The 27,578-nt window shown below is 38.2% G+C and overlaps 12 protein-coding genes, 1 long non-coding RNA gene and 2 other non-coding genes across 22 annotated transcripts in view; 5 read left to right on the top strand and 10 right to left on the bottom strand.

Annotated features, from left to right (window-relative positions):
- The window catches only part of Cad87A (Cadherin 87A), a 36,226-nt gene extending 34,424 nt beyond the window's left edge, over nucleotides 1-1,802 (bottom strand). The window contains exon 1 of the mRNA XM_008192213.3: nucleotides 1,550-1,802. The gene's annotated coding sequence lies outside the window, so the exon portion shown is untranslated. The remainder of the gene's footprint in view (nucleotides 1-1,549) is intronic.
- Nucleotides 1,803-6,106: 4,304 nt separating this feature from the next.
- On the bottom strand, nucleotides 6,107-6,179 carry TRNAK-UUU (transfer RNA lysine (anticodon UUU)). The gene has a single exon. It is a non-coding gene; the product is annotated as a tRNA-Lys (tRNA).
- A 304-nt stretch (nucleotides 6,180-6,483) lies between these two features.
- On the bottom strand, nucleotides 6,484-6,555 carry TRNAQ-CUG (transfer RNA glutamine (anticodon CUG)). The gene has a single exon. It is a non-coding gene; the product is annotated as a tRNA-Gln (tRNA).
- Nucleotides 6,556-6,685: 130 nt separating this feature from the next.
- Nucleotides 6,686-7,967, top strand: prel (preli-like). The gene is made up of 4 exons (XM_966473.5): nucleotides 6,686-7,019; nucleotides 7,067-7,280; nucleotides 7,332-7,487; nucleotides 7,536-7,967. The coding sequence occupies exons 1-4, from the start codon at nucleotides 6,928-6,930 to the stop codon at nucleotides 7,710-7,712; spliced, it is 639 nt and encodes a 212-aa protein (XP_971566.1). The 5' UTR covers nucleotides 6,686-6,927; the 3' UTR covers nucleotides 7,713-7,967.
- Nucleotides 7,912-8,612, bottom strand: LOC135265911 (uncharacterized). Of its 2 annotated transcripts, none has more exons than XR_010333781.1 (4): nucleotides 8,542-8,612; nucleotides 8,328-8,476; nucleotides 8,148-8,288; nucleotides 7,912-8,061 (listed from the first exon to the last, which is right to left on the bottom strand). It is a non-coding gene; the product is annotated as an uncharacterized LOC135265911 (long non-coding RNA). The 2 variants fall into 2 exon arrangements; XR_010333782.1 differs by having other exon boundaries at nucleotides 8,328-8,486; nucleotides 8,542-8,558.
- Nucleotides 8,613-8,713: 101 nt separating this feature from the next.
- On the bottom strand, nucleotides 8,714-11,660 carry shop (shopper). 3 transcript variants are annotated; one of them, XM_008192218.3, is made up of 10 exons: nucleotides 10,984-11,660; nucleotides 10,728-10,920; nucleotides 10,569-10,683; nucleotides 10,253-10,434; nucleotides 10,049-10,208; nucleotides 9,688-10,006; nucleotides 9,447-9,639; nucleotides 9,195-9,395; nucleotides 8,976-9,148; nucleotides 8,714-8,928 (listed from the first exon to the last, which is right to left on the bottom strand). In XM_008192218.3, the coding sequence occupies exons 2-10, from the start codon at nucleotides 10,900-10,902 to the stop codon at nucleotides 8,803-8,805; spliced, it is 1,644 nt and encodes a 547-aa protein (XP_008190440.1). In that variant the 5' UTR covers nucleotides 10,903-10,920; nucleotides 10,984-11,660; the 3' UTR covers nucleotides 8,714-8,802. The 3 variants fall into 3 exon arrangements, with proteins under 3 accessions (XP_008190440.1, XP_008190439.1, XP_971620.2); XM_008192217.3 differs by having other exon boundaries at nucleotides 11,006-11,660; XM_966527.5 differs by having other exon boundaries at nucleotides 11,029-11,660.
- LOC660341 (uncharacterized protein) lies at nucleotides 11,659-13,908 on the top strand. 2 transcript variants are annotated; one of them, XM_015977430.2, is made up of 4 exons: nucleotides 11,659-11,783; nucleotides 11,839-12,313; nucleotides 12,368-12,536; nucleotides 12,779-13,908. In XM_015977430.2, the coding sequence occupies exons 1-3, from the start codon at nucleotides 11,710-11,712 to the stop codon at nucleotides 12,524-12,526; spliced, it is 708 nt and encodes a 235-aa protein (XP_015832916.1). In that variant the 5' UTR covers nucleotides 11,659-11,709; the 3' UTR covers nucleotides 12,527-12,536; nucleotides 12,779-13,908. The 2 variants fall into 2 exon arrangements, with proteins under 2 accessions (XP_015832916.1, XP_971672.1); XM_966579.5 differs by having other exon boundaries at nucleotides 11,835-12,313.
- On the bottom strand, nucleotides 13,733-16,627 carry LOC660402 (uncharacterized protein). Of its 2 annotated transcripts, none has more exons than XM_008192216.3 (7): nucleotides 16,486-16,627; nucleotides 15,613-15,773; nucleotides 15,434-15,566; nucleotides 15,111-15,243; nucleotides 14,425-14,879; nucleotides 14,112-14,380; nucleotides 13,733-14,056 (listed from the first exon to the last, which is right to left on the bottom strand). In XM_008192216.3, exons 2-7 carry the CDS (start codon nucleotides 15,757-15,759, stop codon nucleotides 13,925-13,927), a joined length of 1,269 nt encoding a protein of 422 aa, XP_008190438.1. In that variant the 5' UTR covers nucleotides 15,760-15,773; nucleotides 16,486-16,627; the 3' UTR covers nucleotides 13,733-13,924. The 2 variants fall into 2 exon arrangements, with proteins under 2 accessions (XP_008190438.1, XP_064212360.1); XM_064356290.1 differs by lacking the exon at nucleotides 16,486-16,627 and adding an exon at nucleotides 15,848-15,987.
- On the top strand, nucleotides 15,918-18,641 carry LOC103312192 (betaine aldehyde dehydrogenase). The gene is made up of 7 exons (XM_008192215.3): nucleotides 15,918-16,058; nucleotides 16,106-16,332; nucleotides 16,381-16,556; nucleotides 16,835-16,991; nucleotides 17,052-17,301; nucleotides 17,347-17,772; nucleotides 17,824-18,641. The coding sequence occupies exons 1-7, from the start codon at nucleotides 15,963-15,965 to the stop codon at nucleotides 18,607-18,609; spliced, it is 2,118 nt and encodes a 705-aa protein (XP_008190437.1). The 5' UTR covers nucleotides 15,918-15,962; the 3' UTR covers nucleotides 18,610-18,641.
- Nucleotides 18,628-19,858, bottom strand: LOC660527 (glutamine synthetase). Its single transcript, XM_966751.4, has one exon. The coding sequence runs from the start codon at nucleotides 19,842-19,844 to the stop codon at nucleotides 18,687-18,689; it is 1,158 nt and encodes a 385-aa protein (XP_971844.1). The 5' UTR covers nucleotides 19,845-19,858; the 3' UTR covers nucleotides 18,628-18,686.
- Nucleotides 19,859-19,907: 49 nt separating this feature from the next.
- Nucleotides 19,908-20,715, bottom strand: LOC660587 (V-type proton ATPase subunit e 2). Its single transcript, XM_966805.5, has 4 exons — nucleotides 20,497-20,715; nucleotides 20,388-20,435; nucleotides 20,119-20,206; nucleotides 19,908-20,065 (listed from the first exon to the last, which is right to left on the bottom strand). The coding sequence occupies exons 1-4, from the start codon at nucleotides 20,592-20,594 to the stop codon at nucleotides 20,048-20,050; spliced, it is 252 nt and encodes an 83-aa protein (XP_971898.1). The 5' UTR covers nucleotides 20,595-20,715; the 3' UTR covers nucleotides 19,908-20,047.
- A 33-nt stretch (nucleotides 20,716-20,748) lies between these two features.
- Nucleotides 20,749-22,436, top strand: ProRS-m (Prolyl-tRNA synthetase, mitochondrial). Its single transcript, XM_966859.4, has 7 exons — nucleotides 20,749-20,889; nucleotides 20,942-21,119; nucleotides 21,168-21,241; nucleotides 21,297-21,558; nucleotides 21,608-21,792; nucleotides 21,838-22,053; nucleotides 22,099-22,436. Exons 1-7 carry the CDS (start codon nucleotides 20,782-20,784, stop codon nucleotides 22,420-22,422), a joined length of 1,347 nt encoding a protein of 448 aa, XP_971952.1. The 5' UTR covers nucleotides 20,749-20,781; the 3' UTR covers nucleotides 22,423-22,436.
- LOC660702 (uncharacterized) lies at nucleotides 22,345-23,960 on the bottom strand. Of its 2 annotated transcripts, none has more exons than XM_015977426.2 (5): nucleotides 23,846-23,960; nucleotides 23,692-23,806; nucleotides 22,935-23,647; nucleotides 22,701-22,892; nucleotides 22,345-22,602 (listed from the first exon to the last, which is right to left on the bottom strand). In XM_015977426.2, the coding sequence occupies exons 1-5, from the start codon at nucleotides 23,926-23,928 to the stop codon at nucleotides 22,383-22,385; spliced, it is 1,323 nt and encodes a 440-aa protein (XP_015832912.1). In that variant the 5' UTR covers nucleotides 23,929-23,960; the 3' UTR covers nucleotides 22,345-22,382. The 2 variants fall into 2 exon arrangements, with proteins under 2 accessions (XP_015832912.1, XP_015832913.1); XM_015977427.2 differs by having other exon boundaries at nucleotides 22,345-22,593.
- On the bottom strand, nucleotides 23,952-24,925 carry Arv1 (ACAT-related protein required for viability 1). Its single transcript, XM_008192261.3, has 5 exons — nucleotides 24,792-24,925; nucleotides 24,621-24,740; nucleotides 24,402-24,576; nucleotides 24,126-24,350; nucleotides 23,952-24,079 (listed from the first exon to the last, which is right to left on the bottom strand). Exons 1-5 carry the CDS (start codon nucleotides 24,903-24,905, stop codon nucleotides 23,970-23,972), a joined length of 744 nt encoding a protein of 247 aa, XP_008190483.1. The 5' UTR covers nucleotides 24,906-24,925; the 3' UTR covers nucleotides 23,952-23,969.
- A 48-nt stretch (nucleotides 24,926-24,973) lies between these two features.
- Nucleotides 24,974-27,501, top strand: LOC660760 (cytoplasmic dynein 2 intermediate chain 2). 2 transcript variants are annotated; one of them, XM_064356288.1, is made up of 9 exons: nucleotides 24,974-25,115; nucleotides 25,315-25,399; nucleotides 25,447-25,668; nucleotides 25,719-25,953; nucleotides 26,000-26,204; nucleotides 26,698-26,879; nucleotides 26,927-27,081; nucleotides 27,129-27,331; nucleotides 27,381-27,501. In XM_064356288.1, exons 2-9 carry the CDS (start codon nucleotides 25,364-25,366, stop codon nucleotides 27,466-27,468), a joined length of 1,326 nt encoding a protein of 441 aa, XP_064212358.1. In that variant the 5' UTR covers nucleotides 24,974-25,115; nucleotides 25,315-25,363; the 3' UTR covers nucleotides 27,469-27,501. The 2 variants fall into 2 exon arrangements, with proteins under 2 accessions (XP_064212358.1, XP_064212357.1); XM_064356287.1 differs by lacking the exon at nucleotides 24,974-25,115 and adding an exon at nucleotides 25,155-25,267.
- The last annotated feature ends 77 nt before the right edge of the window (nucleotides 27,502-27,578 follow it).

Genomic DNA, 27,578 nt, shown 5'->3' with positions numbered 1-27,578 from the left:
AGTCAAGAAGGTAAAAAATGAAGAGGTTTGCTGCAAGTTGATTAACATAAAAATTTTAAATGTAAAAGACCAATGGTGTCTCTAGAAACATTAGCAAACTTTCTGGGCTTCAAATGGGAAATGAGCGTCTTGACTTTTTAGTTTATAAAAAAGTTAAAGTTAATTCTTTCTGCAGTTGCAATATAATTGATTGACTCCATTTTGTCAGTGCATTTCTAAGGGAATCATTAAGGAATTCATTTGGGTGCAATAAAGACACTTTTATTTACAAAAAGCAGGGTTTTATTCCTGCAAACGCTACTTCGTTGATTCTTTAAACTCACACGACAAAAATATCTTTTCTATAAACTGCTCAAATTATGGCCGAATTTTCGCTACACTGTTTGCTGAAATAAAAAAAAAACGTTTAAAATCTGATAGATTATCTGTTTTCAGCAACGTATTACATTTATTACGGGTTTTAATACATACTAGTTGTTATTTTTCCAAGCCATTGAGCTGAGTTATTGTTTATTGAAAAAATACAAGCTCGCTTTTCTCTCATTTTCGATACATTGTGTAGTGAATGTTTAATAGCAATTTCGGTAAGCTTCTTTGTATCCGGGCTATTGTGTGTAGGTTTTATTTTTCTACGTCTCCTATTAATTTACTAAAGCATTCATGAAGCACAAAAGTTCGTTTTTAAACACAGATGCATCCGGAATTTATTTTTAATTGTAAATATAACGTAACTCAGCGTTATGTGATGACTTATTTTAAGCATATAGCCGTGGAATCAATTTCACGTGAACTAGAAGACAGTAGTTGAGCAAATTAACGATTTTCGGATAGTGTAAACAGAATCGTTTTGGTGATCGCGAAACCGTAAGCAACATGTACACGCCGTTAAACTTGCATCATAAATCAAAACTTAATTGATACACCCCTTGTTGGCAAATTATCCCTGTGAAGGGTGGCGTGCATTTAATAAGTAAATTACAACTATAATTTACCGGAATTTGCATATGAAATTAGTTGCAAGAGCGGGCCGCCTCAATCATTGATTTATTTTTCGTCCCTTTGACACAATTCCTAATTGTGTTAGATAGGCATAGGCCGCAAATTCAAAATCTTGTTTGATATTGTGCAACTTTTGCATTAAACACTCCCTCAAGTGTACTCTAGTCATGAAAATTAATATCGTCACATCCGAGCTCCGAAAATCCACACAAAGTTTTTGAGTACTTCCCGTCGAATATTTACAACGGGAGTAAACAAACAAGAAATTAAGCTCGGCACGTTTCTAATGTGTTCCCTCTTTTAATGCCGAAACTTTGCTCGTTGGTGGTAGACGGCTTCATGAAATCAACGCAAAATCGCTTTACAACGCGAAAATATTCCCAAGCTGCAGCTGCACCTGGGTACTGCCTGGCGTTCGAGCACGCCCGCGCATACCTGCGAAAGGTCAAGTCACTCCTATTTCAACGGTACCACTTGTTACCTCCAAAGAAATTGCCAAAGGCCGCATGCTAATTAACTAATGCATTCCGAAAATAATAATCAGACAAACCTTCAACTTTCCGCAAACGGTTATTCCAATTAAAAGTGACTAAAATATTCCCCTTTATCATCACTACACCGCAACTACACAGCACTGTAATTAACACTACATTTGCTTTTATCAGTAGCCAGTAGTGAAAATTTAGTACACTGCCGGCACTTTACATTTCTTTGGACTCGACCATTGAACACAAACTGCCACGGCTGACTACCGAAGAAAAGAATGGTGTAACCGGCGGAAGAGGGGACCAGCTCGGCTCCAACGTAACTCTGGAGAATATTACCAAGATTGTGAGAATGAGGCTGTTAGATTGTAATGGTGTGTTGGTTGACTAAACTCACGGGAAAAGCCGTGATAATAGTAAAAGGTTCCATAAATAGAAGCAGGAAGACTTATCGAACTCTTAAACCAGATAATTTATTTTTGTAAACTTATCATCTAAGACGCAGTCTCATGAGAAAATAAATTTTACTTATACTATAATGAATTTATCTATAATTCAGCTCGAAATTGGAAAAATTTTGGAAGCAGGACCTCATACAATTAGCCCACCTTTCTCAGGTACTACTTGGTCTCATCCAGTGCTTTCCTTACATTCATTCCTGTTATAAGTTAATTATCAAATATGCAATAATATTATACAAATTGGGGTCAAAGGTGAAGAATTTGCACTAATCTACAATTTTTTGAGTTGGTGATTTATGTAACAGTTGACCTTCTGTTGAATGGTCTCATTTTGAAAGTACCGTTTCATTTAACAATACCTATACTGGCAGCAAAGAGGACAAATCCATCTGCGAGATTAAGGACAGTTCTTTTAACATTAGTAAATAAATAAACAAACACATTTTATTAAACGCCGATACGTGTTTCGACAACTTGGCATCATCAGTTCCTGATAAATAAATTTAGATTTTCGTGTAATAACAATTCATGCATACCTGAATATTATTCCATAAACCGCACGTTTTTATTTATTTTTGATTACCTTATAAATATTAAGTAACACATAAATTTCATTTTCCATTGTCAAAAAACAGACACAATTATTAGTTTCAGTGAAATGAGCACGTGCAAGTTGTATTAATTTTTTTGCTGTGCTTTAGAAGCCATGTCTGAAGAAATTGAAAGAAGGTAATTTTTGGTAGTTAGTTACGAGAGTGATTTAAATGTCTATATTTTTTTAATTTGGAAAGTACTCTCGTAAAAACTGGTATAATACGTAAAATAAGCCCTAGAATTCAATCGAATAAACCGTTTTTTATTAGTCTTATTAGTTTTCTAGAAAAAGTCACAAAAATGTTAAAATTTTTACTTTTTGCAATTTTTATGGCGAAACTATAAGACTGAGAGCAAAACGGTTTGTTTCATTGTAAAGGGCAGTTCAAAATCTATCAAGTAGGATAGGTTTTAGCAATTTTTTTCCAAATTTCTTTATTTTTTGGAGAGACGGGTGTTTAAACATTTTTTTATTTTCTCAATTACGGCAAAACTATTCCAGAAAATGGAACTCTATTAATTCTAACTTATGTAAAATGACCCGAGGAATCGACTGGCGTCGAGAAAATTGCAAAATTCCCAATAGTTTGTTAATTATGAATTTTTTTATATTTTACCTATTTTTGCATTCATCTGCTCGAAAACTATAAGTCGGAGAACAATGATCTTTTTTAAATCTCGTGAAAAATTGGTGTAAGACAGAAAATGAGCCGCTGAATTCAATGGAACAAACCGCATTGCTCTACGACGTTTAGTTTTTGAGTTATGAATTTTTTGAAAAATAACTCGGCGCATCCACCATTTTTCGAATTGAAATAAAATAAATTACGACAATACTATTCGAAAAAGTGAAATTATTTTTAACCTTGTTCATGCAAAATGATCCGGGGAATCGATTGGCATCAAGAAAATTGCCAAATTTGCAATCGTTTTTTAGTTATAATTTTTTTAAAAATTTTAACAATTTTTGCATTTATCTGCAATTTTCTCGAAAACTAGAAGTCGGAGAACAATAATCTTTTTTTGAGAAAGATAGATAAATAAAACAGCTTTCCAACGATAATACACTTTATGGGTTATCTCTAATAGTTCCGGAGTTATTGCTCGATAAATGTTCCGGACACCCGGAATAGACCAAAATCGCGACAAAAATTGGAAAAATCAAACATGAAAAAATCGTACATATGGACTTTTTTTAGACTTTTAACAACTCGAAAGGGTTCTAAAGGCATAGAAAACTCTATTAAACATGAGTGAGTTAAAAAAATATATATTTATGAAGGTACATTATGTACATTATTTTCTGTTCGGAAAATGTGCTGACAACTGCACTTTAACTTAAATATCCGCAAGGACTACTCTGTGCTAAAGTGTCAGTCACAATAAGCACCTAAGAGCAACCCATGTCTGCTGTAAAATTTGCTTTACTAAAATAAAAAGAAACCAAAGAATAAGTTTTCAGATAAAAAATGAAACTATGTATTTATTTGACCGATGATATAATAAAATATAATAAAACAAGTGCTAATAACGAAAATTGACGATTTTCGTTAAAAATATCAGAAGAATAATGCATTAACAAAAAGGCCATGAATTTGTAAATACTTAACTAATTCCTGCGATACTTCTAAGTGTGATTCCATATGGATGATCCTATATCTCTGTGGTAGTTTAGATATGAGTGCAATAAGAATATTTAGTCTCAGCAATTTGAATAGTTATTACGGACCTAATATTAAACCATTGAGTAAATGATCTAATTATGGGCATGTTGATCGAAAAAGTGTGTCAGAGACCGCATAAAATTCCCCTAATTTATTAATCTCTTAGGAAATCCCGGGGCGAAGTTAAATAAATTGGGTAAAAAAATTTGCTCATCACAATAATTACAATTTGCAACTTTTTTAGGCAGCGAAAATGAGAAAAAGTTTTAATGTAGTAGTAAAGAAACAAAAAGAAATTTTAAAATAAAATTTTGTATTTTAAATTAAATTGCTTCTCTCTTGGTAATCTGCATTCTGTACCTCTGGTTTATTATCACGCCACGGAAAAACTTAGTCGCTTAGAGCGCGCCTTTAATATTCAAGCTGTAATTTATTTAAGTGCAATCATACAGCTTTAATATTAATTAGGAACTTAATATCGAATAATAGACACAGTTCGATGCTGGCAAACGCAAATGTTTACCTCAAATCTGGAAACTACAATAGTTGTTAATGGACGACCGCAATGCCAAACTTATTCCAATATTAATGAAAAAGTGTCGCTGGAAGTTTCAAACGTGATTTCACCAAGTTTCCAAATTAAAAATGTACATTTGGAGGGAGCTGAAAGTGCTGAAAGGATATTTCGCCCGAAATAGCCTACCTCAACAGTCAAGCCGGAGTTTCGTCTATAACATGTAAAGGGTGACCACTCAATCTATCCTAAAAGGAAAACGATGAACCGGAAGTGTCCTACAAGCACTGACCACTCGTAAATCACGCTGGAACACTCCGGTCATTTATTTCACTCATCCGCAAGTATTATTTCAATAAAATTCATCCTTTCATTAATTATTATTGCAAGAACCCGGCGCTTAGAACGATTCGTATTGCGATTCAGCTCAAGTACTTTAAAATTGTAGGTGGTTTGAATGCCACTGAGATTTTATCCATGAGACGCATGTAGAATGTTTTCGGAATCTATCAAAAGTGTATTTGGGGGGAAAAATATCTGAAACCTCTGCGCGATCAAACCATACATTTGGCGTTTTGCAAAGTTCAAAATCATTAGCGATAAAAAAGAATCAGAAAGCCACCAAAAATCTATTAGTGGCGTTTGGTTAGTTCAGCTTTATTATCGACTGCTTTTGCGGTTGCGATGTCTGACTCTAAACTAATGTAGACTTTCAAGTCCACAGGGGTTAACTTAGGCTCTTCTTGTTTCCACCCCATCTTAATGAACTAGGTCAAGTTGATTCTCCTAAGTTATTATACACGCTGGTCAACAGTTTGTCTCAAAATGTTACGTAAGAAACAAAAAACCGTTGGAGGAAGCTTATTATAAGTGGAGAGGCCTTAGTCAAACTTTCCGGTGCTTTAAAGGATCATAACTGTGAAATTACAGTAGTTGGAAATCGCAAACAAATTTCCGGTTATTGTGTCCCCGTTATGTTATTTCTAGTCATTAAATTGTTACTGAAAGCCCCAACTAAATTCATAAATAATATTATCTCTGCATTTGAGTGTGAGTTTTTACTGTTGTAAGAATAAACAAATTACAAAAATATATGTTGTTGAATGTTTGTTCTCTTTAAAATATAGTCAATCAGCAATAAAACATGAAATAATTTATCTGTTTGCCTGTTTTGTAGTGACTATCATTATGAATGTTATTACTTTATATTTATTAATTATTATCAAAGAATTTTTTAAGAAAGTAAACATCCTTTTTAAATGTGATATAAAGAGGAGCTTAGGTACAAAAATAAACAAAACTTCTTCATTGTCACGACTTTATTGTGATAAATTGTTAATATTACAATTTGTTAGATAAATTAGACAATTTAAAATTAAAAAAATTGGCCGCCCGAGCAGGGACTTGAACCCTGGACCCTTGGATTAAAAGTCCAATGCTCTACCGACTGAGCTACCCGGGCTTGCTCAAAATACACCCATTTATTCGTTGCCGTGGATAATAAAAAAATGCCAATACTTTGTTTTTTATCTTATCAATTTTGACCTAAATTCTATATTTAAAATTTGATTTTAAAAATAAACAACATTATCAAATATCTTAAATTGCTTGCGATGTTTTTTTAAAATTTAAGAGTATATGGAGTCATATCGATTTTAATTTAATTTTTTGTTTTTAAAGCCTCTCTAACCGGCACTAAGTTAAAATATTGAACATGTAGTTGACTTTATTGTGTTTTGAACCAAAAAAAAAGGAAAAAATCACACAGGTCCCACCGAGATTTGAACTCGGATCGCTGGATTCAGAGTCCAGAGTGCTAACCATTACACCATGGGACCTTGTATCCGTGTACTTGAACTCACAGGTTAAAGAATGTGTGGTCTAACATGTGATCATAAATTTCTGTTTTTTGAAAATATTCCAAAAATGATTTCCCCTCCAAAAACCATGTATTCATTCAACAATCAAACAAGTGAATGGCGTGAGTTTGGTCACGTTTCCTGTCACTTTCCAGTTTGTTTACAAAATCCCCTATAAGGTTATATCACAAAATTGACAGTTCGTAAAGTGCGGTGTGACATTGGCTATTTAAATAAGCAAGTGACTAATATGAAGGGAATATTTTCGATGTATTAAATCTAAACTGCATGAAATGTCGCTAACTTTTCCATTCCGACTGTTACATAAATCATTCTGAAAATTCCACAACTATGACCAGGTTTTTTGAGCAAACCACGATTTTTAACTACACCTGGGACCAAGTGGCTCAAGGCTTTTGGAAGCGATATCCAAACCCCAACAGGTGAGTCGCCTCTACTTCCAAAACTTGCATAATTCGCCAAATTTCAGCAAACATGTGCTGAGTGAAGACACAGTTTGTCGTGATGTGCGTTCAGGGCGCTTATTTTCCATACGGTTGCTCAGCAAAACCAACCCAATTCCAAAGTGGGCAGAGAGGTTCATCACCTCCAAACATGTCCACATTATCGAAGAATCAATTGTTGACCCAGTGAATAAAGTCTTTATTACGTACACCCGGAACCTTGGCTACACCAAAGTCATGGTATTTGCCCGTGATCACGTCCTGCGACAGGACTTAAACCCTTTTTTCCAGAGCGTTACAGAGAAAGTTGTCTACCACCAAAGTGATGACCAGCCTGGGAAGACCATAGCTGTGAGGTCTGCCTGGATTGATTCCCAGGTCAGAGGTTTTAGCCGAGCAATCTGTGCATTTGGGTACGAAAGGTTCAAGAAAAATTGCTCCAAAATGGTAGGTTCCACCAACGCAACCACACAAAATATAAAGCAAAAATTATAGGTGGGAGGGTTCAACCATGTCCTTGCTAGCATGTTTCCACTACAAAGCACTGTTACCACAACTCATGCCACGATAACAGCGACCAGTAAATTGAAAGATGCGGCTAAAAACGCCTCCGAACTTGCGAAATCAAAGGCAGCCCCAATTTACGCGTCTTTGCACCCCAATCAGTCCTAAATGTAAGACAATGTTATTAAAACTGGTCAACTTATTAGAAAATTGTATCAATGTTGTGTAAGTGTAACTATTCCATTTGCTGATTTTATTCAGTTTTTGATACTTTTTTTATTCCAAAAAACATCTAGCTAAGAACTTATTACGTACGAGGGCACGATTTAACTGTTTTTATGGGACTAGAACCGATTTGTTTCCTGTATAATTATCATGAAAATATATTTGTTGTAATTGGAATTAATAAAACGTTAGCTTTAATCATTTATTTATTGGCCTCAAAAGTGGAGGCTTGGGACGTTTGGTTTCGGGTTATGTAACTGGAGACATTTTCCAAAGAGGGGGCTTGTCAGAACTAAAAATGAAAAATTGTGTGCATAAATAACCCTTCCTTGCGGAGCTAAAATATCCTGGTCAAAGTTCAGGGACCAAAATACATACCCACATGTTTTGAACAATGCAGTGACAAAAGATGGCATTCGCTTTTGAACGCCTTTCCTGAAGAACAAACCGGATTGTAATCATTTGCGTCACAAACGGGACACTCGCTAATAATTGTTTGAAACTCGGCTAGGAAAAATGCTAAACAAAAATATTGAGAAATAAAATAGAATCACTCACCAAAAAATAGGACGAAATATTTTGTCATCGTTTACAGCGATTGTGAGATGAGCAAACTGGACAGTCTTACGTATTTTCAATTGGAAAATTAATTAACCAGTAATTTTACAAGCTATTAAATGGATAATGTCGAACCGTCATTACAATCACTAAAAAGCACTGATAAGTGAAATTTGATTGTTTAAAAATTAATCGAAAGCGGGGCTTTAATTACGTGTGTAGAACGAATTTAATGGAGCATCAGGTCAAACAATACGCCATTTCGGTGCCCACGCAAACAGGCCCAAGATAAATAGGGGAAAATAAGATAGTGAAAAATTCACGTCTTTTAGAATGTTTAAAAAATTGTGCAGAATTTTGGGTTACTTTGACGAAAAAAAATATAGTTTGAATGAAATCATTTATTTTTCTTTGCAATGATACATTTTAAATAATAACAATATGAATGGTATTTGAGCTCAAAAAATAGTTTCCTTCATTGCAACTTCACCGTCACACGATGGTAAGCATTACTGAGGACTCCACGAAGATTCCAGATGTTTTTGAAGGACTCTGGTTGCGTATTGTAGCAGGAATCCACGGCTTTGGCCCATATTTGAACCTGCGTTTTCCCTCTTAATAAAAAATAAACGAAAGTGTATTTATTACTGTCTTGGTCCCCGGTTTAACTGGAATGCGAGCCGACCACAAGGTCCAACTCCAGTGCTGAGGCGGCTCTGCTGTGTCCTGGTGGTCCAGATTGGCCACATGCCAAGTATCACCTTCGTCAAGTGTTACATCAACTCGGACTATTTTTTGGCCCCCGCCAGACCACGCATACCCTTTTGAAAAAAAAATTATCGCGGAAAATTTTTTTAAAGGACACACCTTTGACTAAAATGTGGCCATCGTCTGTCTGAACTGTTTGGCCCTCTGAGGGTTGACAAATCGCCGAAATCACCGGCAGTTCTTGGATGGCTGGTGATTTTGTGAAATCGACAGTGTCCCAGTCAGTGCTCGGCGAAAAACCTTTATAATCGTTCTGTTGCCAGTGGGAGTCACTCTCTTTTTCCGACACTATAATTCGAGCTGTAATCGGTAATTATACACAAGAAAAAATTAATTAAAAATTCGAGAGACCAAGCCATTTGACATTGCGCGCCCCCACAGTCCCCGGAACTATAACTCTGACTGGAAACCCGTGATCGCGAGGTATTGGGACCCCGTTCATTTCAAACGCTAGAATCACATCGCCCCTTTTACTAGCCGCCTTCCAGAAGGGAATCGAGGCCCCGTAGGTTTTCCCAGTCGGGTCAAAATCAAGCCCTTCAAACTATTTCACACGTCAAAAAAATAAATAATAAATTGATTGGAAAAATACTTGTACGTGTTTAAAAGCGGCGTCTTCGTCAACCCCCGCCAAGGCTAGCACATCCCTCAAACGCACCCCCGTCCAGGTCGCGTTCCCGACCGCAGCAGCCCCCCAACTCAGCCCCTTGACCGGCTTTACTTTAGTCATTTCGCTCCGTCTGTTCCCCGCACACATAATCGTGGCCGTGATAGTGTGTCTCGGTAGTTTTTTCAACTCGTCTAATGTTAAACTAAGTGTCTTATTTTTGCCCTCAATTTCAATTTCCAATTCATAAGTTTCTGGGTCCACCTTAGGCACAGGAAGGTGATTGCGGACATAAAACAACTCACTGGTGGAGATTTAAAAAAACTGGTAAGCGCGCGAGACTCACTTGGGGGTGATAAATTGTTGCACAAGAAGAAAGGGCGGAGTCTCGGCATTGAAGGGCTTAACAGACGCGGGGTGCAATACTGGGTGCCGTTTAGGGTCAGTGCTGTAAGGGTCTGACATGTTTTCGGTCAGTTTTCCCGCATCCTCTTTCGTCACATTTCCTTCAGAAGAGAATTATTCGTGAAGGAAAGATCGTGATTTTTACCGATTCTTAGAGTTTCAAGTATTTCCCAAACGTGGGGGTTGTTGTGCACAGCGTACAACATCCAAAAGGGCTCAACTGAGCTGCCTGCGGCTAGTAAGATTTGGTCACCCCCCGGGTGCCCCTCTACGAAGTCCGTGATGTCGTAAACGCCCTCCTTGTAAGTCACCCATATTCGGGTGTCCCTAAAATTATTGCACAAATTGTGCTAATTGAAAACAATAAACCACGAGTGTAAACAACTGTTTTGATAACATTCTTAGCTATTGAGGCAAAGTTGATAAGACAATAAGTGGGTGCTTTGAGTTTACATTCTTACTTATTGCAGTGTTGGGACACGTCTTGTAAAGAATAATAAGGTAAACCTTCCCTTGCAACCCCAGCTTTAGTGTCTGATGCCTCTTGCTCGGCAAATGCTAAATTTTTCTTATAGTCTGGAAAAAATGTTCAAGACACTTTTTACTCCGTAAATCGTTACCATAAAGTTTGTAGGCTAGTAGAGTTGCAATAGAAGCTCCCAAGAACAGTCTGTGAGGGGAACTTGTCTCGTGTTTATTGTTTTGTGCACAAAGAGAGGCGCTTCTGCAGATATTGTCCAATAGTCTAAGATTAATTCGGTTTTTACAAATCAGCCTGTGCCACATAAACTTCATATTTGTCGATGCGTTTTCCTGATTAAATGCATGAAAACAACATGTTTATAAAAACGATTACAATGGAATAAAAGGTCACACATTAATAAAACAAGTAGCTTACTGTTGTAATCTGATAACAATCACCTGAACTTTTATTTAACGCAGGTAAACTCAACAAATTGGATTCGATTTTGTATTAGGCCCAGTGGTGACAAAACGAAGCAATTTATGCATTAACAAATTATTGACCTAACTAAGCTAAAAGTCGTAAGTTAGAGAAGTTATCGGGAAAAGTCATTAAGGAGTGGAAGAGGTTAAGGAGTAATAAATTTGCTTAGACAAGTTAAAGAAAGAACAAAATGATTTTGGATGTTTATTATTATGAGAATGTAGCTCTAAATTTACTACAATTACATTAATTTTACAAAATTGGGTGAGAATGACGATTTCCTTTGCAGTAAAAATGTCATGACACTCATGACATTGACAACTATAGGGAAACTTTTGTCTAGAAATTGGCACACGTGTGCCAATTTGAAACGCCGTGTCAAGTATAAGTTAAATACGCTCTTGTTGTTTAAATTTTCCGTGTCATTAATTCGTCTTTAATGCCGATATTAAAATGTAGAGCCCGCGCGTCCTTGTCCTTAAAACGGTAAGGCGTGGTGCGCCCCCTGCTGTCGATGCGTCATGTTGAAAGTTGTCAGTTGTCAATGTTCCGTGTGAATGATGGGTGTAAAATGGCAGGTTTTTTCGAAAAATTTGTTGTTCTAGTGTCAATTGTGAATGAAATGCCGCAAATAGCGGTGTGTTCATCATGGGTGGATGCATAGGAGTGAGTCGTTCTCGGAGCGGTGCTATCGACGATTCGTCCGGGTCCATCTCGAGACCCAATTCAGGTAATCCCCGTTAACCTTGGAAAAATTCCTCCGAGTAAATGCGAACCCCAGGTAGCACGCGCAAGAACCATCCGCTGTGCCATGAAACGATACGCTGGAAATCCGACGTGCCATTAACCGAGGGCCAGTTGCGGAGCAAGCGGGATGAGTTCTGGGACACGGCCCCCGCCTTCGAGGGCCGCAAGGAGATCTGGGACGCGCTCCGGGCTGCCGCCGTGGCCGCCGAGGCCATGGACTACGAGCTAGCCCAAGCCATCCTCGACGGGGCGAGTGTCTCGGTGCCCAACGGCTACCTGACCGAGTGCTACGACGAGCTGGGGGCGCGCTACCAAGTCCCCATTTATTGCCTTTCGTACCCCATTAACATTGTCAAGGAGGACAACGGGAGGGACTCCCCGGCCGAGTGCTCGGAGCCTGTCGATGGGGGCACCGAAACTGTGCTCAAACTGAGACTTTCGCACAATTGTACTGACATTAAGTTGGCAGTTTACTCGACTGATACTATTAGTATGTGTAAAAAGAAGTTACAGGTTCGTGAACCCACTGTTGTTTGCTACAAGTCATTGCTTTTTGTGTTGGTTTAGAGCCAAGAAGGTATTGAATCGTCGAGGCAAAGGTGGTTTTTCGGCGGGAAGTTGTTGGGGGATAAGCTGCATGTGGAAGAAGCCAAAATACCTCCAGGCTACATTGTTCAAGTTATCGTCAATATGGAAACCTCGCCTGTTTCTAAGCAAGCCTTATGAAATTGATTAGGTGAGTCTGATTCAGTACAAAGCAATTTGTTTGCGATCAAAAATGCAACGTGATTCATTACCTATCTTGAATTCTTGCCATACGATTTGATTTATATAAATAATTTGGAAACCTCACTCGTGATTATCGGGGGGTGGTTCCTTTGAATATTTAATAAATGTTGAGTGATTAAGTCCAGTAACCTTCATGTCACTTTTCAATGAGAATTGCTTATTGATTTGGTGTTTGTTCTCCTCCCATAGTAACCTCACTGTCAACTACTGAAGATTCCTGTTGGAAGAAGTGGGTAAACAATTATTTCTTGGAACCAAAATAATACAGTGTTTCATGATGTTACTACAAAAAGACTATTCATATCATAATAGAAATCATTAGAGGTTGATTTAAGAGTGAAGTTTTATATTGAAGCAAAACAATAATTAAATTATTCGCCGCCTCACGTTTTTTGCATACAAAAATGCGGATTTTTTTAGGCTTATCTTAGGTCAAAACTTGTATGCATTTATATTTTTTGACTGACTATATTGTTTTTAGTTATTGTACAGTTTAGAATTTATACTGCTTTATCGACTGGACTTTGCTTTTGTATTATATAATTTAATTTGCTATTATTATAATTTTTTATGCGATGAATGGGATGAATTTGTCAAAGTCTCTTCTTATGAATGACGTATGTCTATTATGGCAAGTAACTCGAGACGTACAAGATTTACGTATAAATTCATTCCTTCTTTACATGTTGATATTTTGTATAATATGTAAGTTTTTCTAAATAAGATTTTTAATTCCATGACTGCTAATATCACTTGTTAGATCAGCTGACTGGAAAGTCTATTTTTGTACACCTCGGTGTCAAACAGTTTACTTAATCGGCCCACTTGTTATTTTTTGGTCAAAATGTTAGTCCGTCCGAAGGTTTTCACTTAGTACAAATCATCGACTACACTGGAAAAGCCTCGAATTTTCAAGCTTCAATCAAAAGTTAGTTTCATTTGCACATATCAGTGTAGTTAAAAAACACGGAATAAATAACAAGTCGGGCCGTAATACTCACTAATTAAAATACGATAAAAGACTGTAGCTGATAATGTTGCTTGGGGCGTGAGGAAAAATTCAAACCCCGTGTAAACATAGTCACTGTCGAAACTAAACCAATAATGAGATTAGGCAATTTAATGTAAATAAAACGCAATAAGTTTGAAACCAGAAGTGTTTTTTATGGAAATACGCACCAAATAAGTAAAATAACAGTTTGTTTTATGGTGGATCACGTGATATTGATATATATTTTGTTTTAAAATAAATGGTAGTGTCGATATTAATTATCAATCAAATATCAATAACCTTACAATAAAAGTTTGTTACATTACAACTACGTTTTTTCTCGCCTACTTAGGTAACCTTTTGAGTTCATGAGTCAGCCAAACGGCAGACGATAACAAAAGTAACGACCCGCTTTGGTGACTTGCCGCCAAAGCGGTTGGTACGTACGTTAAAAGCGTTGTTATTCCCAAAGCGACCTAAAAATAATCATTTCAATACGTACATAAAGACATGGACGGTAAAAAAAAATACCTGCAGCCAGGCCAAAGCCCCGAAAACTGCAGCCGCAGTGTAAGCCCTTCGTGGCAAAAGCCTGCGTCTCGACATCAAATACATGGCTGTGATAACAGTCAAAGTCGTAGTCCCTAAAACCCTATGATCAAACTGAACCGTAGTTGGATTTTCCGTAAAATTGCTCATAGCAGGCATTAGTGCTAAAATATCATCGGGAATCCACTTATCTGCCATTTTAGGGAACGAATTATAGACTAAACCTGCGTCCAGACCGGCCACAAAAGCCCCTAAAACCCACCTTAAAACCTATTTTTTTAACAAATCAACCGACCTGAGAGCGCAGTCAGAAACACTAAGCCTTTACACGTATGCGCCACCATCCTGAATTTTCTCGCCGCTTTTATGGCGTTTTTGCACCCAGTGGTTATGGTTTCGGCTGGTAAAAGTTGGTCGAGACCAGACCACAGGAACAGTGTATATAAAACAAAAGCAAGGCTAAGGTGGGCGGCAAGTCGATATTGCGATACTCTAGGTACGTCGCTTTCGCCATGGAATCGGTCCTCAAGACCTGACTTAACCATGTACCAACCCATCAATCCTTGGGCACCGATCAGAGTACCGAAAGCCAACACTCGTTTTTTCATCGCTGGGGTGAATCTGCCACGGGCCCAGAAATACACAGCTGGGATTAGGAAAACAGCGCCGATGGCACGGCCCCACATCCGGTGCCCGAATTCCATGTGCCATATCCATTTGAACTCGGATAAAGTCATTTCTCTGTTTTTGCTAAAATTGATAAGGGGGGAAATTTGGGTATTTGTTTATCCACGACAAAGGTCGAGTGTCAGTCAATTGTCTCTGGATAGTTGGTTGACACTTGTTATCGGGTATTTTTAGATCGAACAGGTTTTATTGCAAAGGGATTATTTTTGTTATCAAAAACAAAATGTATGATGTAAATAAAGTTTTCCCAAAAAAGTGTGTGTTTTTTTTTAAATAAAGTCGTTGGGTACGTACATTTTAAATTCGGGAAATTGTTTGTATTTTTCAAACTCCTCCTGCCACTCTTTTTCCGTCCTGGGCATTTTTTCTCCCAACAATTTCCACGTAACCATAGACAACCCTGACTCGGTTAATCGCGTTACGCCACCTATAAAGACAAGTTTTCTCCTTATTTTATTAGTATTTGCGGAAAAAAAGTCGGAATATTGATGAATTGTTTTATTGAACTTATAGCTAAGAGTATCAGTTTGGTCACAATTATTTAACTGTTTTTTTGATGACTTCCTCCAGAACTGTACAAATACTAACAAGAATGGAGTAGTAAATAATCGTAATACCTAAAACTACGGCCACGAAGACCATTCCGCTGCAGGTCATCAGCCAGTAGCCTATGCTTTTTTTGCTTTTTTGCGGAATGTTTGAATTCAGTCTCACAATAATTGCTCCGCTAGGTTTGAGAAAATTCCTCGTCTGGAATAACAGAAATAATGTTTGGGAGCAAAATGAAATAACTTACTTTGAGAAGATTTGTTAGGGGTTGCCTCCTCCAAATGGGGGTCATGTAAGTCCTAACAAGTCCATTTTTTGGTAGCGTCCGATTTGAGACACCCAGAAATTGTTTAGCAGGGGTGAATGCGCGACATTGTCGCACTAAACTTAACATTTTGAGTGATTTTGCTGAAAAAAATTGATAACAGTTTGAATTAATTCAAACCACTTTCGATATAAACAACAATCAGCTGATTTATTACCATTTTAAATTTCTCTCTTCTCAGTCGAGTCGTGGTGTCGCGTTTTGATAACAGTGCTTGATAATGATAAGGTTCTATTAGTGTTTTGACCGCTTTCAACTTTTAATCGCGTAAAATGGGCGATATTGGGGACCCTAAGCATTCCGTAATTAAACAAATATTTGAAACAATGAGTTATGGAGACGATTTCGAAAACCTGACTGAAGCGACAGTAAGTTGAAAAATATTTGAGTGGTCCATCAATTAATTCGATTAAAGGAGTGGCTCAAGACCAAAGAAAATCGCATATTTCTCCATATTGATAAAAAAGATGAAACACCAAATGGAGAACCCTTATCAATTAAAAATATCAACAACAAAGAGAGTTTATGTGAGATTTATGTCCCTGAAGCAGCTACAATTGACGCAGTTTTGAAAAAGTTAGGGGGGGCTAAAAATGCATGGGCTGAGGTCGCCCCCTTGAAACGAGCAGAAATCATTCACAAGTACGTATTTTGAACACGTGGGAACGCAAAGCGACGTTTATTTGTTAGATTCGGGGGCGAGATTTGCAAGAAACAGGATTTATTCACACAGCTTGAAGTTGCAGTTCGTGGCATTCTCAGTAAAGACACTAGAAAAAGCTTACCGTTACTTACCGACTGGTTGCAATACTATTCCAGCTTCAGTGTAAAGTGTAATTCGAAAAATTCTTCATGGAAACCCGAGGGTGCGTACAATGAGCGGTTTTTCCAGACACGTTTTTAGACAACATATGATATAACCTCACCTTCAAGTGTCACAATTTTTGACTGTTTTTTGTGTTTGGACACAGGGCCCTATTAAAAAGGCGTTTTAATTTGATTTTCAAGTGATAAAATGCGTGATTTAAGTTTAAATGTCTCAATTTTTCGATATTTAGTGTTTAGTAACTTCGATATTTTAATGGCGGTACGTCTGATTCGTCTTTTAGGTTTTTATTTACGCGCGGATTTAAATTTTTTTTAGGCTTAGCCGTGGCAATTTTATCAGATGTGAACTCGCTAGCGACCTTTGGCTACATACTGGGGCCTTGTTTAGCCGCAGGTTACAATGTAGTGCTCCAGACTGGTCCGCAACTTTCTCTAGTTGCGTCCCTTTTGATTGAGATTGCAATTCAAGCGGGGTTGGTTATCACATTTTAATTTTTTTACTAGAGTCACAACAAATCTTGCCACGTTTTTAGAATACCAGACGACACTATTCGATTAATACCGGGGGATGTGGACTTTAATATATTTCTAATCCACCCCCAAGTGTCCGTAATTTCAATTTTTGATGATCTTTACAAAGAAAAATATTTAATAGCAAACCATTTTAATAAGAAATTGATCAATTTTTATTCGTCGGGCATTCCAATGATAATTTTTGAAAACTGTGACTTGGATTCAGCGTGTCATGCGGTGGTCAATGCAGTTTGGGGGTTCACCGGAATGGTTGGCGATCATTTTTTTATTCACTAACTTGGGGACAATTTTTAGCTGCCTTGGTCCGTACGGAATATTTTTGTTCAGGAAAACGTTTTCGAAACATTTATCCAAAAATTGAAACACAAAGTTGGTGAAATAAGAGTGGGACAAAGCGACCAAAAAAATTTAGATATTTCGTCATCACTTGATAATAAAACGTTGCAAAAATTGGTGAAAATCATTGAAAGGGCGAAGGATGAGGGCGTGGAAGTGTACCAACCAAACAATAACGCAATTCCGACTCTATTCATCGGAGGCAACGTTTTCCACAATAATGTTATAGTTGAGGATGCTATTAAAGTCCCAATTGTAACTTTAACAGCTTTTCGAACGATTAATGAAGCCGCTGCATTGTCAAACAACACTAAGCAAGGCCTAGCGGCTTCAGTATGGACGGAAAGTACGAGTTTAGCAAACGAAATAATCGAAAAACTCAAGGTAAATTCAATCGAATTAATTTTTGATCAACCATTAATCTTCATTCTAAAGGTCGGAACAGTTTGGATCAATTCTCATGGTTTATTCGCCCCCGATATTCCCTTTTCACCGTTCAAAAGCAGCGGAAACGCTTTCTTCGGCGGAACTGAAGGATTCTACGAATACGTTGATACAAAAAACTTGAAAACCGAGACACCTTCACAAGTGCGAAACGCTACCAGCATGGAAAAAGCCATAAATGAGGCAAAAAAGGCCCAAAACGCCTGGTTCAAACTTGACCACTTTGAACGAACGAAAATTCTTCAAACAGTGGCTCACGAAATCCAAAACAAAGTATGGGGTTTACCCGACAATTGGATAAATAATTGGGTCACCCTGATCCACGATTGCCTTTCAAATCACTCGTTAAATATTGTTACGAAAAAACAAAGCTTCAATGTTGTAACAATGCGAGAACCTTGCGGACTTATCGCGATTGAAATTTCCGACGATAAAGAAACGCATAACAAAAAAATGATAATTGCGGCTTTAATTGAAGGCAATTCTGTTATTATTCTCAATGGTGCCAAAGACACGAGTGATTTTTACACATTCGTTGCGAAACTGCTCCCAAAGGGCGTTCTAACGCTCGTTGAACATTCACAAGAGGCTACGAAAATTGCAGCGTTACATAAGGAGCTGAATGTTTATTTTGGGGAAAGGAACAAAGTTTTTGGCTCCTTGCCGCTAAAAACCTCAAGTAAATTTAAAGTGGTGCAAACGGACGACTGGAATTGCGTCCGCAACAAAGTCACTCTGGTTAAAAGTGTTTGGTTCAATAAGGGAACATCTGTTTGAAAATTTGAAAAAATAAACTACTGTTGCAGATAGTTTTATTTATTGTTTAGTCTGCGGTCCGTATTAGCATTTTAAAACTACTGTGGGTTTAGGCAAAGCGTGCACACCAGTGCATTCATAACTTGATACGGGTCGGCATTGGCTGCAGGTCTCCTATCAACAAAATGCCCCTTTTGCTTCTGCATTACCGCTTTGCTAATTTTGACACTGGCCGTACTGTCGGCCACCCCTGATGTGAATTTATCTACTTTGCTGACCCCATGTCCCGTCAACCTCAACGCGTTGTATTTGCCCCCTCTAGGGTCATACACCTTGATGTGGTCCTCATGCCTCTTCTCCAACTTCTTAACAGCTTCCTCGATATATTTATACCCACCGTCTTCTCTCATTTCCTTAGTTGAAAAATTCGTGTGACACCCCGACCCTTTCCAATTCTTGAACAACTTAGGGTGGAACGAAATCGCCACCCCATAATCCTCGGCGACTCTTTGCAACAAATACCGCGATATCCACAAATCATCGGCGGCTTTAATCCCAATTGTGGGCCCAGTTTTGAACTCCCACTGTGACGCGGTGCTTTCGGGGTTCACCCCCGAGATGTCCACCCCGCAGTACAGAAGACAGCGATAGTGCGATTCTGCGACTTCGCGCCCGAAGGCCCTATCAGCCCCCACGCTACAGTAGTACGAGCCCAAGGGCGAAGGCTCCCCTGACATGACCGGCCACCCAAACGGCCGACTGTTCACATCCATCATCATAAATTCTTGCTCGAACCCAAACATGGGTTCCTTGTCGCAGACATGGTTCAAGGTTTCCATGCAGTGGTGGCGATGGTTGGATGGGGTTGGGCGTCCTTCAGTGTCGTACGTTTCACACAGGACCAGTTTATTGTTCCCTTGGGTTATGGGATCGTTGTAGATCGCAATCGGGCATAAAATAACGTCGGAGTTTTTCGGTTCTGCTTGGTAGGTGTAGCTTCCGTTGAAGTTCAAGTTAGGGCAGTCCTTGTGACTGCTAGGGGTGTAGTCCATGGTGCGGGTTTTGGACCGCATGTTCTCGCCAGTGCCGTCAATCCAGACATAAGTCGCTTGCACTTTGCAGTTGGCGATAGGGAGGTTCCGGTAACGGTCCCAGATTTTTTTACTGAGTTTCCAGTTGGGGGACCAGTCCAGATGGACCGCACGGTGCAAGATTTTGCAAGCGTTTAAAATGCGCGGTGTTAGTAAAAGTCGCATTTTAGGATTGTCACTGTCAGTGGGTTAAGACTGCTCTGATTGGGTTTAAAGAAAAAATACAAGTGTAGACACCGATTTATTTCCAGCGAGCGCGACTAATAAATTACATCTATTTTAATATCTTAACAAAGGGGTAAAATTCAACTTTTATGTACACAGATAAATGATTTAAAAATTAAACGTGGAATGACGGTTTCTCAAGTTTATTTGAGTGGGTTGCCCTAAAATAACAAATTATTCAAAAATAATCAAAGATTTTGTATAAATAGCCTACCCATTCTTTTGCCATCACCAGCAGAGTATGTTTGTCTAGTCTGGGCCCAATTAGAGGGTTCATTTGAGCGACATAACAGCACAACCAGCTGAAATTATTAATTATTTTTGAACATTTATAAAATATTATTTTAGAATCAGAAAAAATTAATTTTGAATCTCAAAAATAATACTAAAGGTCTGATTTTAATTACATTGCCAACACCCTTTTTTACTAGTGTTTGTTGTCATGTGATTCCGATTGAACTGAAAAGTAGTTTTAATACTTACAACAGCCAACAGCACACCCCCGTCAGCATCAAAATGACTTGAATAATCCTGAAATTGAGGGAACCACCCAAATTACCCCACAGTTTCGATTTTCCCAAAAATGCCTTACCCTCGGTTAGGCCCTTTGGGGACAATTATGGGCAACACAATCCCAACGCCGCCCCACAGCACGGTGAATACGATGAAAGGAAGAGCAGACGCACCCATTTTCACCCGATTTTAGCAAAAAATCACCTCACTAACACTAAAATTATTGTAAAATCGATCCAACTCAAGCAAGTTAGGATTCAGAAGTGTCAAAGTCATATGATGCGCACAGGACTACCAATTATTACATAATAACAAAAAAGTTCCCATCTCGTTAAGATAAAAAAAAGTTTGAATTTTTCGAAAAATGGTTATTCGGAACTTGCACCGACTCTCCCGCCTTTTCCAGCCGGTTTCGGTGGTCCCCAAAAATGCGGAAGTCAAGCGGCACGATATCACTTCGAAGAGTCAACGAGTCGGCGTGACTTAACCTTAAAAAAATTCTTTTGTGATTTTTCGAATTTTAGTTAATGCTAGAGCTTGGGATTATAAGACAAGCGAGTCCGGGTTGTTTCCATTTTTTGCCATTAGGGGTCAAGTCTTTGGAGAAACTAACAAGGCTTGTTGATGAGGAAATGAAAAAAATTGGGGGGCAAAAAATTATTTTTCCCACGTTAACTAACGCGAAACTGTGGGAAAAAACAGGTGGGCGAGTGAGTTTGCAAGTTTCTGGTTTTATTTGATTGGTTGTAGGCAGATTGGAGACTGTTTCCAGTGAGCTTTTCCAAATTAAAGACCGGCATGACCAGAGTTATATTTTAAGCCCTGTAGGTAAAGCTTGTATGGCTGCTAAATTTTGGATTGGTTGTAAATCGGTTTTAGACACATGAGGAGGCCGCGAGTAATTTACTTGCGTCGTTGGCGCCGATTTCGTACAAGCACTTACCTTTAAAACTGTATCAGATTACAAGTAAATATAGGGACGAGATGAAACCCAGATTTGGGTTAATGAGGGGAAAGCAGTTTCTTATGAAAGACATGTATTCGTTTGATACCGACCTCGAAACGGCCAAACACACTTACGATGAAATTTGTAAAAGTTACGATCGGATTTTTAGGAGAATTGGGATTGATTTTGTCAAAGGTGACAATATCGTTTATTATTTCAAAAATTATTTAAACAATTATTTAAGTGGTGGGTTGTTCGGGACATATGGGGGGCGAATTATCGCACGAATACCACTACAAAGCGGACGTAGGCGAAGATAAAATTTTAACGTGCAACAAATGCAACTATTCGGCAAATACCGAAGTTTCAGGGGAGGAAAAATGCCCCAATTGTGGGAACACTTCAGTCAAAATTCACTTAGGGATAGAAGTATGTAAAAAATAACAGTTATTTATTTTTATTGACTTGCTCCAGGTTGGTCACACTTTTCTTTTGGGCGAAAAATACTCAAAACCGCTTAATGCCACTTTTTTGAATAATCACGGCAAACCGGACGTGTTACAAATGGGCAGTTATGGACTGGGGTTATCACGGATTTTAGCTGCCGTAATTGAAGTCATGTCAAGTGAACAAGAAATCAGGTGGCCCCAGATTTTATCACCTTACAGCGTCATTATTTTGCCTCCGAAAGTAATAACTAAAAATTACCCAACGGTTGTGTAAGATTTTTTCCAGAGCGGAAGTAAGGAAGAAACACACATTAAGGATTCGGGTCTAGTTGACTCACTTTACGAAAAAATTGAAACGACTTGCAATTTACAAGACAATGTTTTAATCGACGACAGGACGAATTTTACGATCGGTCGCCGGTTTCTAGAAGCAAAGAAAAACGGATATCCTTTTATCGTAACTTTAGGTAAAAAAATCGTAGAAAACCCACTTTTATACGAAATTACTAATTTAAAAACGAATGAAACGCTATTTCTAAGTGAGAATGATTTAATGAATTATCTTAGGAGTCAGTTATCGTCGTTTTCGAGCGACTCTGATAATAAATAACTTCCAGAAGGTGATTCAATGTTTGCACTTAACATATCCGGTATTTTCATTAACAGCCCGGCAGCGTAACGACGCCACATTTTCCCTTGTCTTATCCTCGCACTCCTCGCTTGCTCCGTTTCGGTCCATTTAGGGGGCACTTCCGGCAAAGTCTCGGTCACTATATCCCACCTAAAGCCCCTCAAGTCAAAGATTTAAATCGTAAAATGATAATAATAATAAAAAAGTAATGGGTATTTCAACCTTCTGTTTTTTTTTAAATAAATAAAATTACCCACTCGTTTATTTTCATTTCGGGCATTTTGAACACCGGGATGTGAATTCGCTTGGCCATGCCTTCTTTCGGCATCAAAATCGGGTTCAAATAGTCTTTGGACAGCCCGAGAATCCCGACACCGACTTGAATATCGAAGAGAATTTCTTCGGGGGCTGTGTAAGCAGCCTCCAAATACGCAATTCGTTCTGCAACTCTGCAGGATTTTATTTTTAATTAAAATAATTAAAATACGAACGGTTCGACTTGAAGGAGGCCAATGGCTAGCATTTTGTAGCAATGATTATCGAAAATTAGCTCCTGGACTGCGGGAGATCGGTGTTTGAGTTTTTTTTCTTGCGTGAAGGCTTTGCCTAACAAGACCCGATTCTCCTCCGCGTTTGTTTGAAACGTAGACTGTCTGATGCGACTCATTGTGTTGAAAATTTCGGTTCTGAAGAGCCGATTTAGCTCGATTTCTATGACCGTGAAGTTTTTGCGCAGCAAAGCAATCCAGACGATTTTCGCAGCCATGCTTAAAAGACACTCGTGCAAGTGCCGGTCTTTGTCCGAAAGCGAGACATTGTTGCGGTTGCCCATATGGTAGTACTTGAAAGTGTCTTCGAGACCCATTAAAATAAAACCGTAATTTCGGGCCACCATGCTGCGCAAATCGGCCAAATTATCTCGAACGATATTTTCCAAAACTGTGACGATTGGTTGGCGCAATTTGCGCTTGGCTTCCTCACGTCGCAGGATCAAGTTGTCCCAGACCTGGAAATAGTACTGGAAGTAAACGATTAAAGTGCGCAGGAATTCGTCCATTCGTTGCGTGTGCATAAAGTCGATGAATTCGGGGGTTAAATCGGCCCGAAGTGCTGTGAAAATCGCCACGTCTTTGATGTCCTGGATTGTGACGATTTGGGGCTCCGTTGGCTTGATTCTCCGTTGGTAGATGCGCCGAAATTGGGCCTAAATTCATTGATTAAATTTGGTTTTAACGCATGTTTTTTAACCAAGCCTAAATTATCGACAGTGTCTTTGAATCTGATTTGCCCCATTTTATCCTTTTTGGCCGGTTGTGTTGCTCCAGCTGCCGGCAATCCCGGTGTGGTTTCTTTGACATCGCGACTAATTTAAATTAAGATTTTTTGTTGTATTTTTTTCTACCTGATAAAAGCTAGGCCATTAGAAGCCTCGTCCCAAACCCAATATCCGTTAGCAAACGGCGGATTTATGTTGTCTTTTGTCATGATTTCAAATAAAATGAAAGCCAAACTCTTGATCAATTTATTTAAGTCAGTCTTGTAACAATCATTTGGAAAAAATCAAAACAAAAAATTTTACAATAGTAAGCACAAAAAATCGCAGTGATGCTCCAGAGCTTGGGACAGTCACACACAACTGAAACTATTGAATGGAAAATTCGTTTAATAATTATTTTGCATACCTGTATATGCCAATAATTGTGACATTGTTGTGAATAAAGACACGACACAAAGGTGCACCTCTTGGACACTTGTGTCCCAGATCAGAGACGGCAAAAGTAAAAAGGTGCCAAAACTTGAAATAGTTAACGTCTTCCACATCGTCATAAACGTGATCACATTTTTGCCCAAAACCTTACAGTATATTTTCGTTAGGTAGTGTAATACTGACATGAAAGCTGCTGTTTCTGGAAATGTGATCCTTTAAGTATTGGAAAGGCAAACGATTAAATTATTACTTAACGCAACGTTGAAACTGAGCTTGTAAAACAAGAAATCAGTCATTTCGTTAAATTCGTTCAGGAAGAGTTTTTCTTCCTCTTCTTCATTTTTTACCGCCTGGCGCGGAGTGCCTCTCATCAACTCTGAGTAGGCTTCCATTAATAAAAGGATAACTGATAATTTCCAAAAATTCTACAATTTCCTTTCAAGAAGATTAATAATGGGACATTACGTACCTTAAAGTCCACATTAAAGAGAATGTGCCGGTACGCAGTTTTTTGAAGGAGCACTAAATCAATAGCAATTATAACAATATCATATTCTACATATTTATCAGCAACATTATGGCAAATTTCCTGATGAAAAATGTTTTAGATCGAGGCATTACGGAGTTACTTTATAGTTACACATTCTCTTAATTTTAAGACACTGGCACTGTACTTCTTATACAAACTCTTGATAGGACTACCACAATTCACACAAACATATTTTTTTCTGGTCTGAGGACTAGTTTCCAACATTTTTCCAATTTCCAAAAGTAAACAAGTTCATAACCTGATCCCACAACTGTCACTAACAAGGTTACCAAGCTTGTAGAAATAACAGTTGTGATGAAATGTAATAATTTGGGGTTTATTTGTCCCGCAATCACAAGTATTTAACTATTGAGACAATTTAAGGAAAATAAGTGCAAGATTTGTGTTTCTGGAACAGACAAGGGCAAATTCCCGGTAAGGATTTTTATTTGTAATGTTGGTTATGGAACAGTTGCCTAGTAACGAGAGACAAGAATTCAAAACAAAGTGAGCCCCCTTATTTTTGCAATGTTTAATGTCAAGCATAATGAGTGTGTTGGTTTTGAGTCGCGTTGGAGGGTCAAAAAGTGGTCATTGTGCCTCTTTAAGTCATTTAATAAACATTTAATTGTAGAGTATCCTCAGTTGGGTCTACTCAAACCACCGACTACTCAAAAGCAGAAATGGAGACCTCTCCTCCGGAGAAGAAAGACACACAAGTACTAGCGGTTTTTTAATGCAAACTTATCAATTTTTGCCGATTTAGGTACAAACTGAGACCCCGGAAGGGGCGACCAGTGTCCAAGTAGATGAGGAAAAGCTTGCAGAATGGTTGAGAAAAATTTATCCGAAAGTAAAGAAAGAACTTGATGATAGCGCCAACTCTCGGGCTTTCAAGGGATATAAATTATCAACTGATTCATCTGATGCTAACTGCAAACTTGTCCAAATTTTAAATGTGGCGTCACAAGTCAAAGATGCAGAGATTGTATTATTTTCTGTACAAAAGAAATTTACTGACAATTAATTCAATTTAAGGGTTCTTACGTTTCTGCAATGTCTTGGAACTCCACCAATCAAACTTTGGCCGTTTCATGTACTTATAAACACAATTCTTGGTGTTATCACGAGGGCGTGGTTGCAATTTACACTCTAGATCGCGAGGACAACTTACCAGAAACACCAAGAGTTAAATTAACAACGGAATCTTGCGTTACCGAGCTCAGATTTCATTCAGTCTTACCAGCAATAATAGCAGCTGGATTATTTTCCGGTACTAATTATTAAGGGGGTTGCTGCCACTAGTTAAATATTTGTAGGTGGTATAATAATTTGGAACATACAAAAAGAGGACGACCAAGTCGTAGCCAAAGTTGAAGGGCATGGGGACGGAATTACGCAATTATCGTGGATAATTGACATAAATTCGGCCAAAAACGTCCTTCTGGCATCTTCTGGCCTCGACGGTCTTTTATCAATTTGGAATTTCAGTCTTAACGAATCGGCTTTAACCATTAAAGAGAGGTATTTGGTTTTTAAATTTGAATTCCGCGCCGTTTTTAAATCCAATCCCAAGTGTTAATTATTGCATTAATTGGTGTACACAGGGCATAATTATCGCTAAACCGTCCGTATTTTTGTATTATTATTGATTAAAAAGCCGTAAATAGTGTTAATTAAATTCGTTACATCTCACTACCGGTTATCGTCCGCTCGTACGCTTATATACGAGTATTCGAAGGTCACTCAGTGGTTCCACCAAGCCTAACTCACGGGGTAACTTACAGAGTTCTCGTAACTCACACACCCTGTGGAAGGTCCCCGGATCCGTGGTAGAAAGTACCGCTGGGTTTTTCAGTCAGATACGAGCCACGCGGTCAAAGGATAGGGATATTCTGTACGACTCGCAGGCTTGTATTGTTGGTCATAGCACAGGCAATGTTAGGATCACTTCGGTGATAACAAAACGGGGCCCATTCTGGAGGAACCCTTTTTTTACAGTTTAAATTTTTCGTAGGCATCAAATTAGGTCGCAACTCATGCCGAAAAATAGCGAAAGCCAGGAAGAAACAGTTAAGAAAATTGCAAGAGGGGTCACTTGTTTTGATTTTTCCAAATATTCGCCTGAAATTTTTGTGATTGGAGGCGAGGGGGGGTTGGTGGTTCAGTGCAGTTTGCTTGGGAGCAGGAAGTTGCAAGGTGATTTTTTTATTTAAAAAAATTCAAGTGTTTATTATTTAAATTAGGGAGTAAAGACGAAGCCCCGCTCCTTGATTCCGTTTTTAAGTATTACGAGGGGCATAAGGGTGAAGTGAGTTCGATTAAATTTTCACCAAATCGGCGAGAAATGTTTATGACGAGTGGCTCTGACTCGGAAATACGAATTTACGTCGTTGACCAAGTAATTAAAGAATAATTTAACCAAAAAAAAACTACTTTTAATTGTAGGAAGAGCCGGCCCAAGTAATTTTTTTGAAACAACCTTTACTTGATGTTTCTTGGGTCCCTTACGAAGAGAGAATTATTTGTGGGTGTGGTAAAAACGGTGTTATTGAAATTTATAACTTGTTGAAAGGCAAGGCTATTGAAAATACGACCAAAGAAAAAATCAAATCGGAAATTATGACCCAAGTCGAGATAAATAAAACAAAGTAATTAATACAAAAATATCTGAAATTGTTATTTTAACCGCGTTTTCAGGAGCAATATCGTTGCAGTAGGGACGGAGAGTGGACACGTCCAAATGTGGAGGGTTCCTTGGGCTTTGTTCGGAAATTTGTCACTTTGAACAATTCTTGAATAAATTATGATTTTTACATAATATGAGTATTTTTTATTACATCCTTTTTTCCTCTCCCAATTTTATGATTTGTTCACCAAAAAATTAAACACAAAATA

This window comes from Tribolium castaneum, chromosome 4, assembly GCF_031307605.1.
Source record: "Tribolium castaneum strain GA2 chromosome 4, icTriCast1.1, whole genome shotgun sequence".
NCBI classification, from domain to species: domain Eukaryota; kingdom Metazoa; phylum Arthropoda; class Insecta; order Coleoptera; family Tenebrionidae; genus Tribolium; species Tribolium castaneum.
Note: the sequence above shows the minus strand (reverse complement) of the source record. Positions and strands in the feature narration are given on the sequence as shown.

Bases quoted from the DNA above. Each gene is read 5' to 3' on its own strand.
- prel (XM_966473.5), top strand. From the start codon at position 6,928: ATGACCAGGTTTTTTGAGCAAACCACGATTTTTAACTACACCTGGGAC. The intron at 7,020-7,066 runs GTGAGTCGCCTC...GCCAAATTTCAG, and splicing joins CGATATCCAAACCCCAACAG to CAAACATGTGCTGAGTGAAG. The intron at 7,488-7,535 runs GTAGGTTCCACC...CAAAAATTATAG, and splicing joins AGAAAAATTGCTCCAAAATG to GTGGGAGGGTTCAACCATGT.
- shop (XM_008192218.3), bottom strand. From the start codon at position 10,902: ATGAAGTTTATGTGGCACAGGCTGATTTGTAAAAACCGAATTAATCTT. The intron at 10,435-10,568 runs GTAAGAATGTAA...CAATAATTTTAG, and splicing joins GTGTCCCAACACTGCAATAA to GGACACCCGAATATGGGTGA. The intron at 9,640-9,687 runs GTATTTTTCCAA...CGTGTGAAATAG, and splicing joins CCGCTTTTAAACACGTACAA to TTTGAAGGGCTTGATTTTGA.
- LOC660341 (XM_966579.5), top strand. From the start codon at position 11,702: ATGGGTGGATGCATAGGAGTGAGTCGTTCTCGGAGCGGTGCTATCGAC. The intron at 11,784-11,834 runs GTAATCCCCGTT...TGCGAACCCCAG, and splicing joins CATCTCGAGACCCAATTCAG to GTAGCACGCGCAAGAACCAT. The intron at 12,314-12,367 runs GTTCGTGAACCC...GTGTTGGTTTAG, and splicing joins TGTGTAAAAAGAAGTTACAG to AGCCAAGAAGGTATTGAATC.
- LOC660402 (XM_008192216.3), bottom strand. From the start codon at position 15,759: ATGTTAAGTTTAGTGCGACAATGTCGCGCATTCACCCCTGCTAAACAA. The intron at 15,567-15,612 runs GTAAGTTATTTC...CTGTTATTCCAG, and splicing joins CCCTAACAAATCTTCTCAAA to ACGAGGAATTTTCTCAAACC. The intron at 14,880-15,110 runs GTACGTACCCAA...TATCAATTTTAG, and splicing joins CAATTTCCCGAATTTAAAAT to CAAAAACAGAGAAATGACTT.
- LOC103312192 (XM_008192215.3), top strand. From the start codon at position 15,963: ATGGGCGATATTGGGGACCCTAAGCATTCCGTAATTAAACAAATATTT. The intron at 16,333-16,380 runs GTACGTATTTTG...TTTATTTGTTAG, and splicing joins CGAGCAGAAATCATTCACAA to ATTCGGGGGCGAGATTTGCA. The intron at 16,992-17,051 runs GTTGGTTATCAC...CCACGTTTTTAG, and splicing joins GAGATTGCAATTCAAGCGGG to AATACCAGACGACACTATTC.
- LOC660527 (XM_966751.4), bottom strand. From the start codon at position 19,844: ATGCGACTTTTACTAACACCGCGCATTTTAAACGCTTGCAAAATCTTG.
- LOC660587 (XM_966805.5), bottom strand. From the start codon at position 20,594: ATGGGTGCGTCTGCTCTTCCTTTCATCGTATTCACCGTGCTGTGGGGC. The intron at 20,436-20,496 runs GTAAGGCATTTT...CCTCAATTTCAG, and splicing joins CCCAAAGGGCCTAACCGAGG to GATTATTCAAGTCATTTTGA. The intron at 20,207-20,387 runs GTAAGTATTAAA...TAATAATTTCAG, and splicing joins GGGGTGTGCTGTTGGCTGTT to CTGGTTGTGCTGTTATGTCG.
- ProRS-m (XM_966859.4), top strand. From the start codon at position 20,782: ATGGTTATTCGGAACTTGCACCGACTCTCCCGCCTTTTCCAGCCGGTT. The intron at 21,559-21,607 runs GTGACAATATCG...CAATTATTTAAG, and splicing joins TGGGATTGATTTTGTCAAAG to TGGTGGGTTGTTCGGGACAT. The intron at 22,054-22,098 runs GTAATAACTAAA...GATTTTTTCCAG, and splicing joins TCATTATTTTGCCTCCGAAA to AGCGGAAGTAAGGAAGAAAC.
- LOC660702 (XM_015977426.2), bottom strand. From the start codon at position 23,928: ATGACAAAAGACAACATAAATCCGCCGTTTGCTAACGGATATTGGGTT. The intron at 23,648-23,691 runs GTTAAAAAACAT...CAATGAATTTAG, and splicing joins CTGTCGATAATTTAGGCTTG to GCCCAATTTCGGCGCATCTA. The intron at 22,603-22,700 runs GTGGGTAATTTT...CTTTGACTTGAG, and splicing joins CCCGAAATGAAAATAAACGA to GGGCTTTAGGTGGGATATAG.
- Arv1 (XM_008192261.3), bottom strand. From the start codon at position 24,905: ATGTTGGAAACTAGTCCTCAGACCAGAAAAAAATATGTTTGTGTGAAT. The intron at 24,577-24,620 runs GTACGTAATGTC...AGGAAATTGTAG, and splicing joins TCTTTAATGTGGACTTTAAG to AATTTTTGGAAATTATCAGT. The intron at 24,080-24,125 runs GTATGCAAAATA...CAATAGTTTCAG, and splicing joins ACAATTATTGGCATATACAG to TTGTGTGTGACTGTCCCAAG.
- LOC660760 (XM_064356287.1), top strand. From the start codon at position 25,209: ATGTTTAATGTCAAGCATAATGAGTGTGTTGGTTTTGAGTCGCGTTGG. The intron at 25,400-25,446 runs GTACTAGCGGTT...TTGCCGATTTAG, and splicing joins CGGAGAAGAAAGACACACAA to GTACAAACTGAGACCCCGGA. The intron at 25,669-25,718 runs GTATTATTTTCT...ATTCAATTTAAG, and splicing joins AAGTCAAAGATGCAGAGATT to GGTTCTTACGTTTCTGCAAT.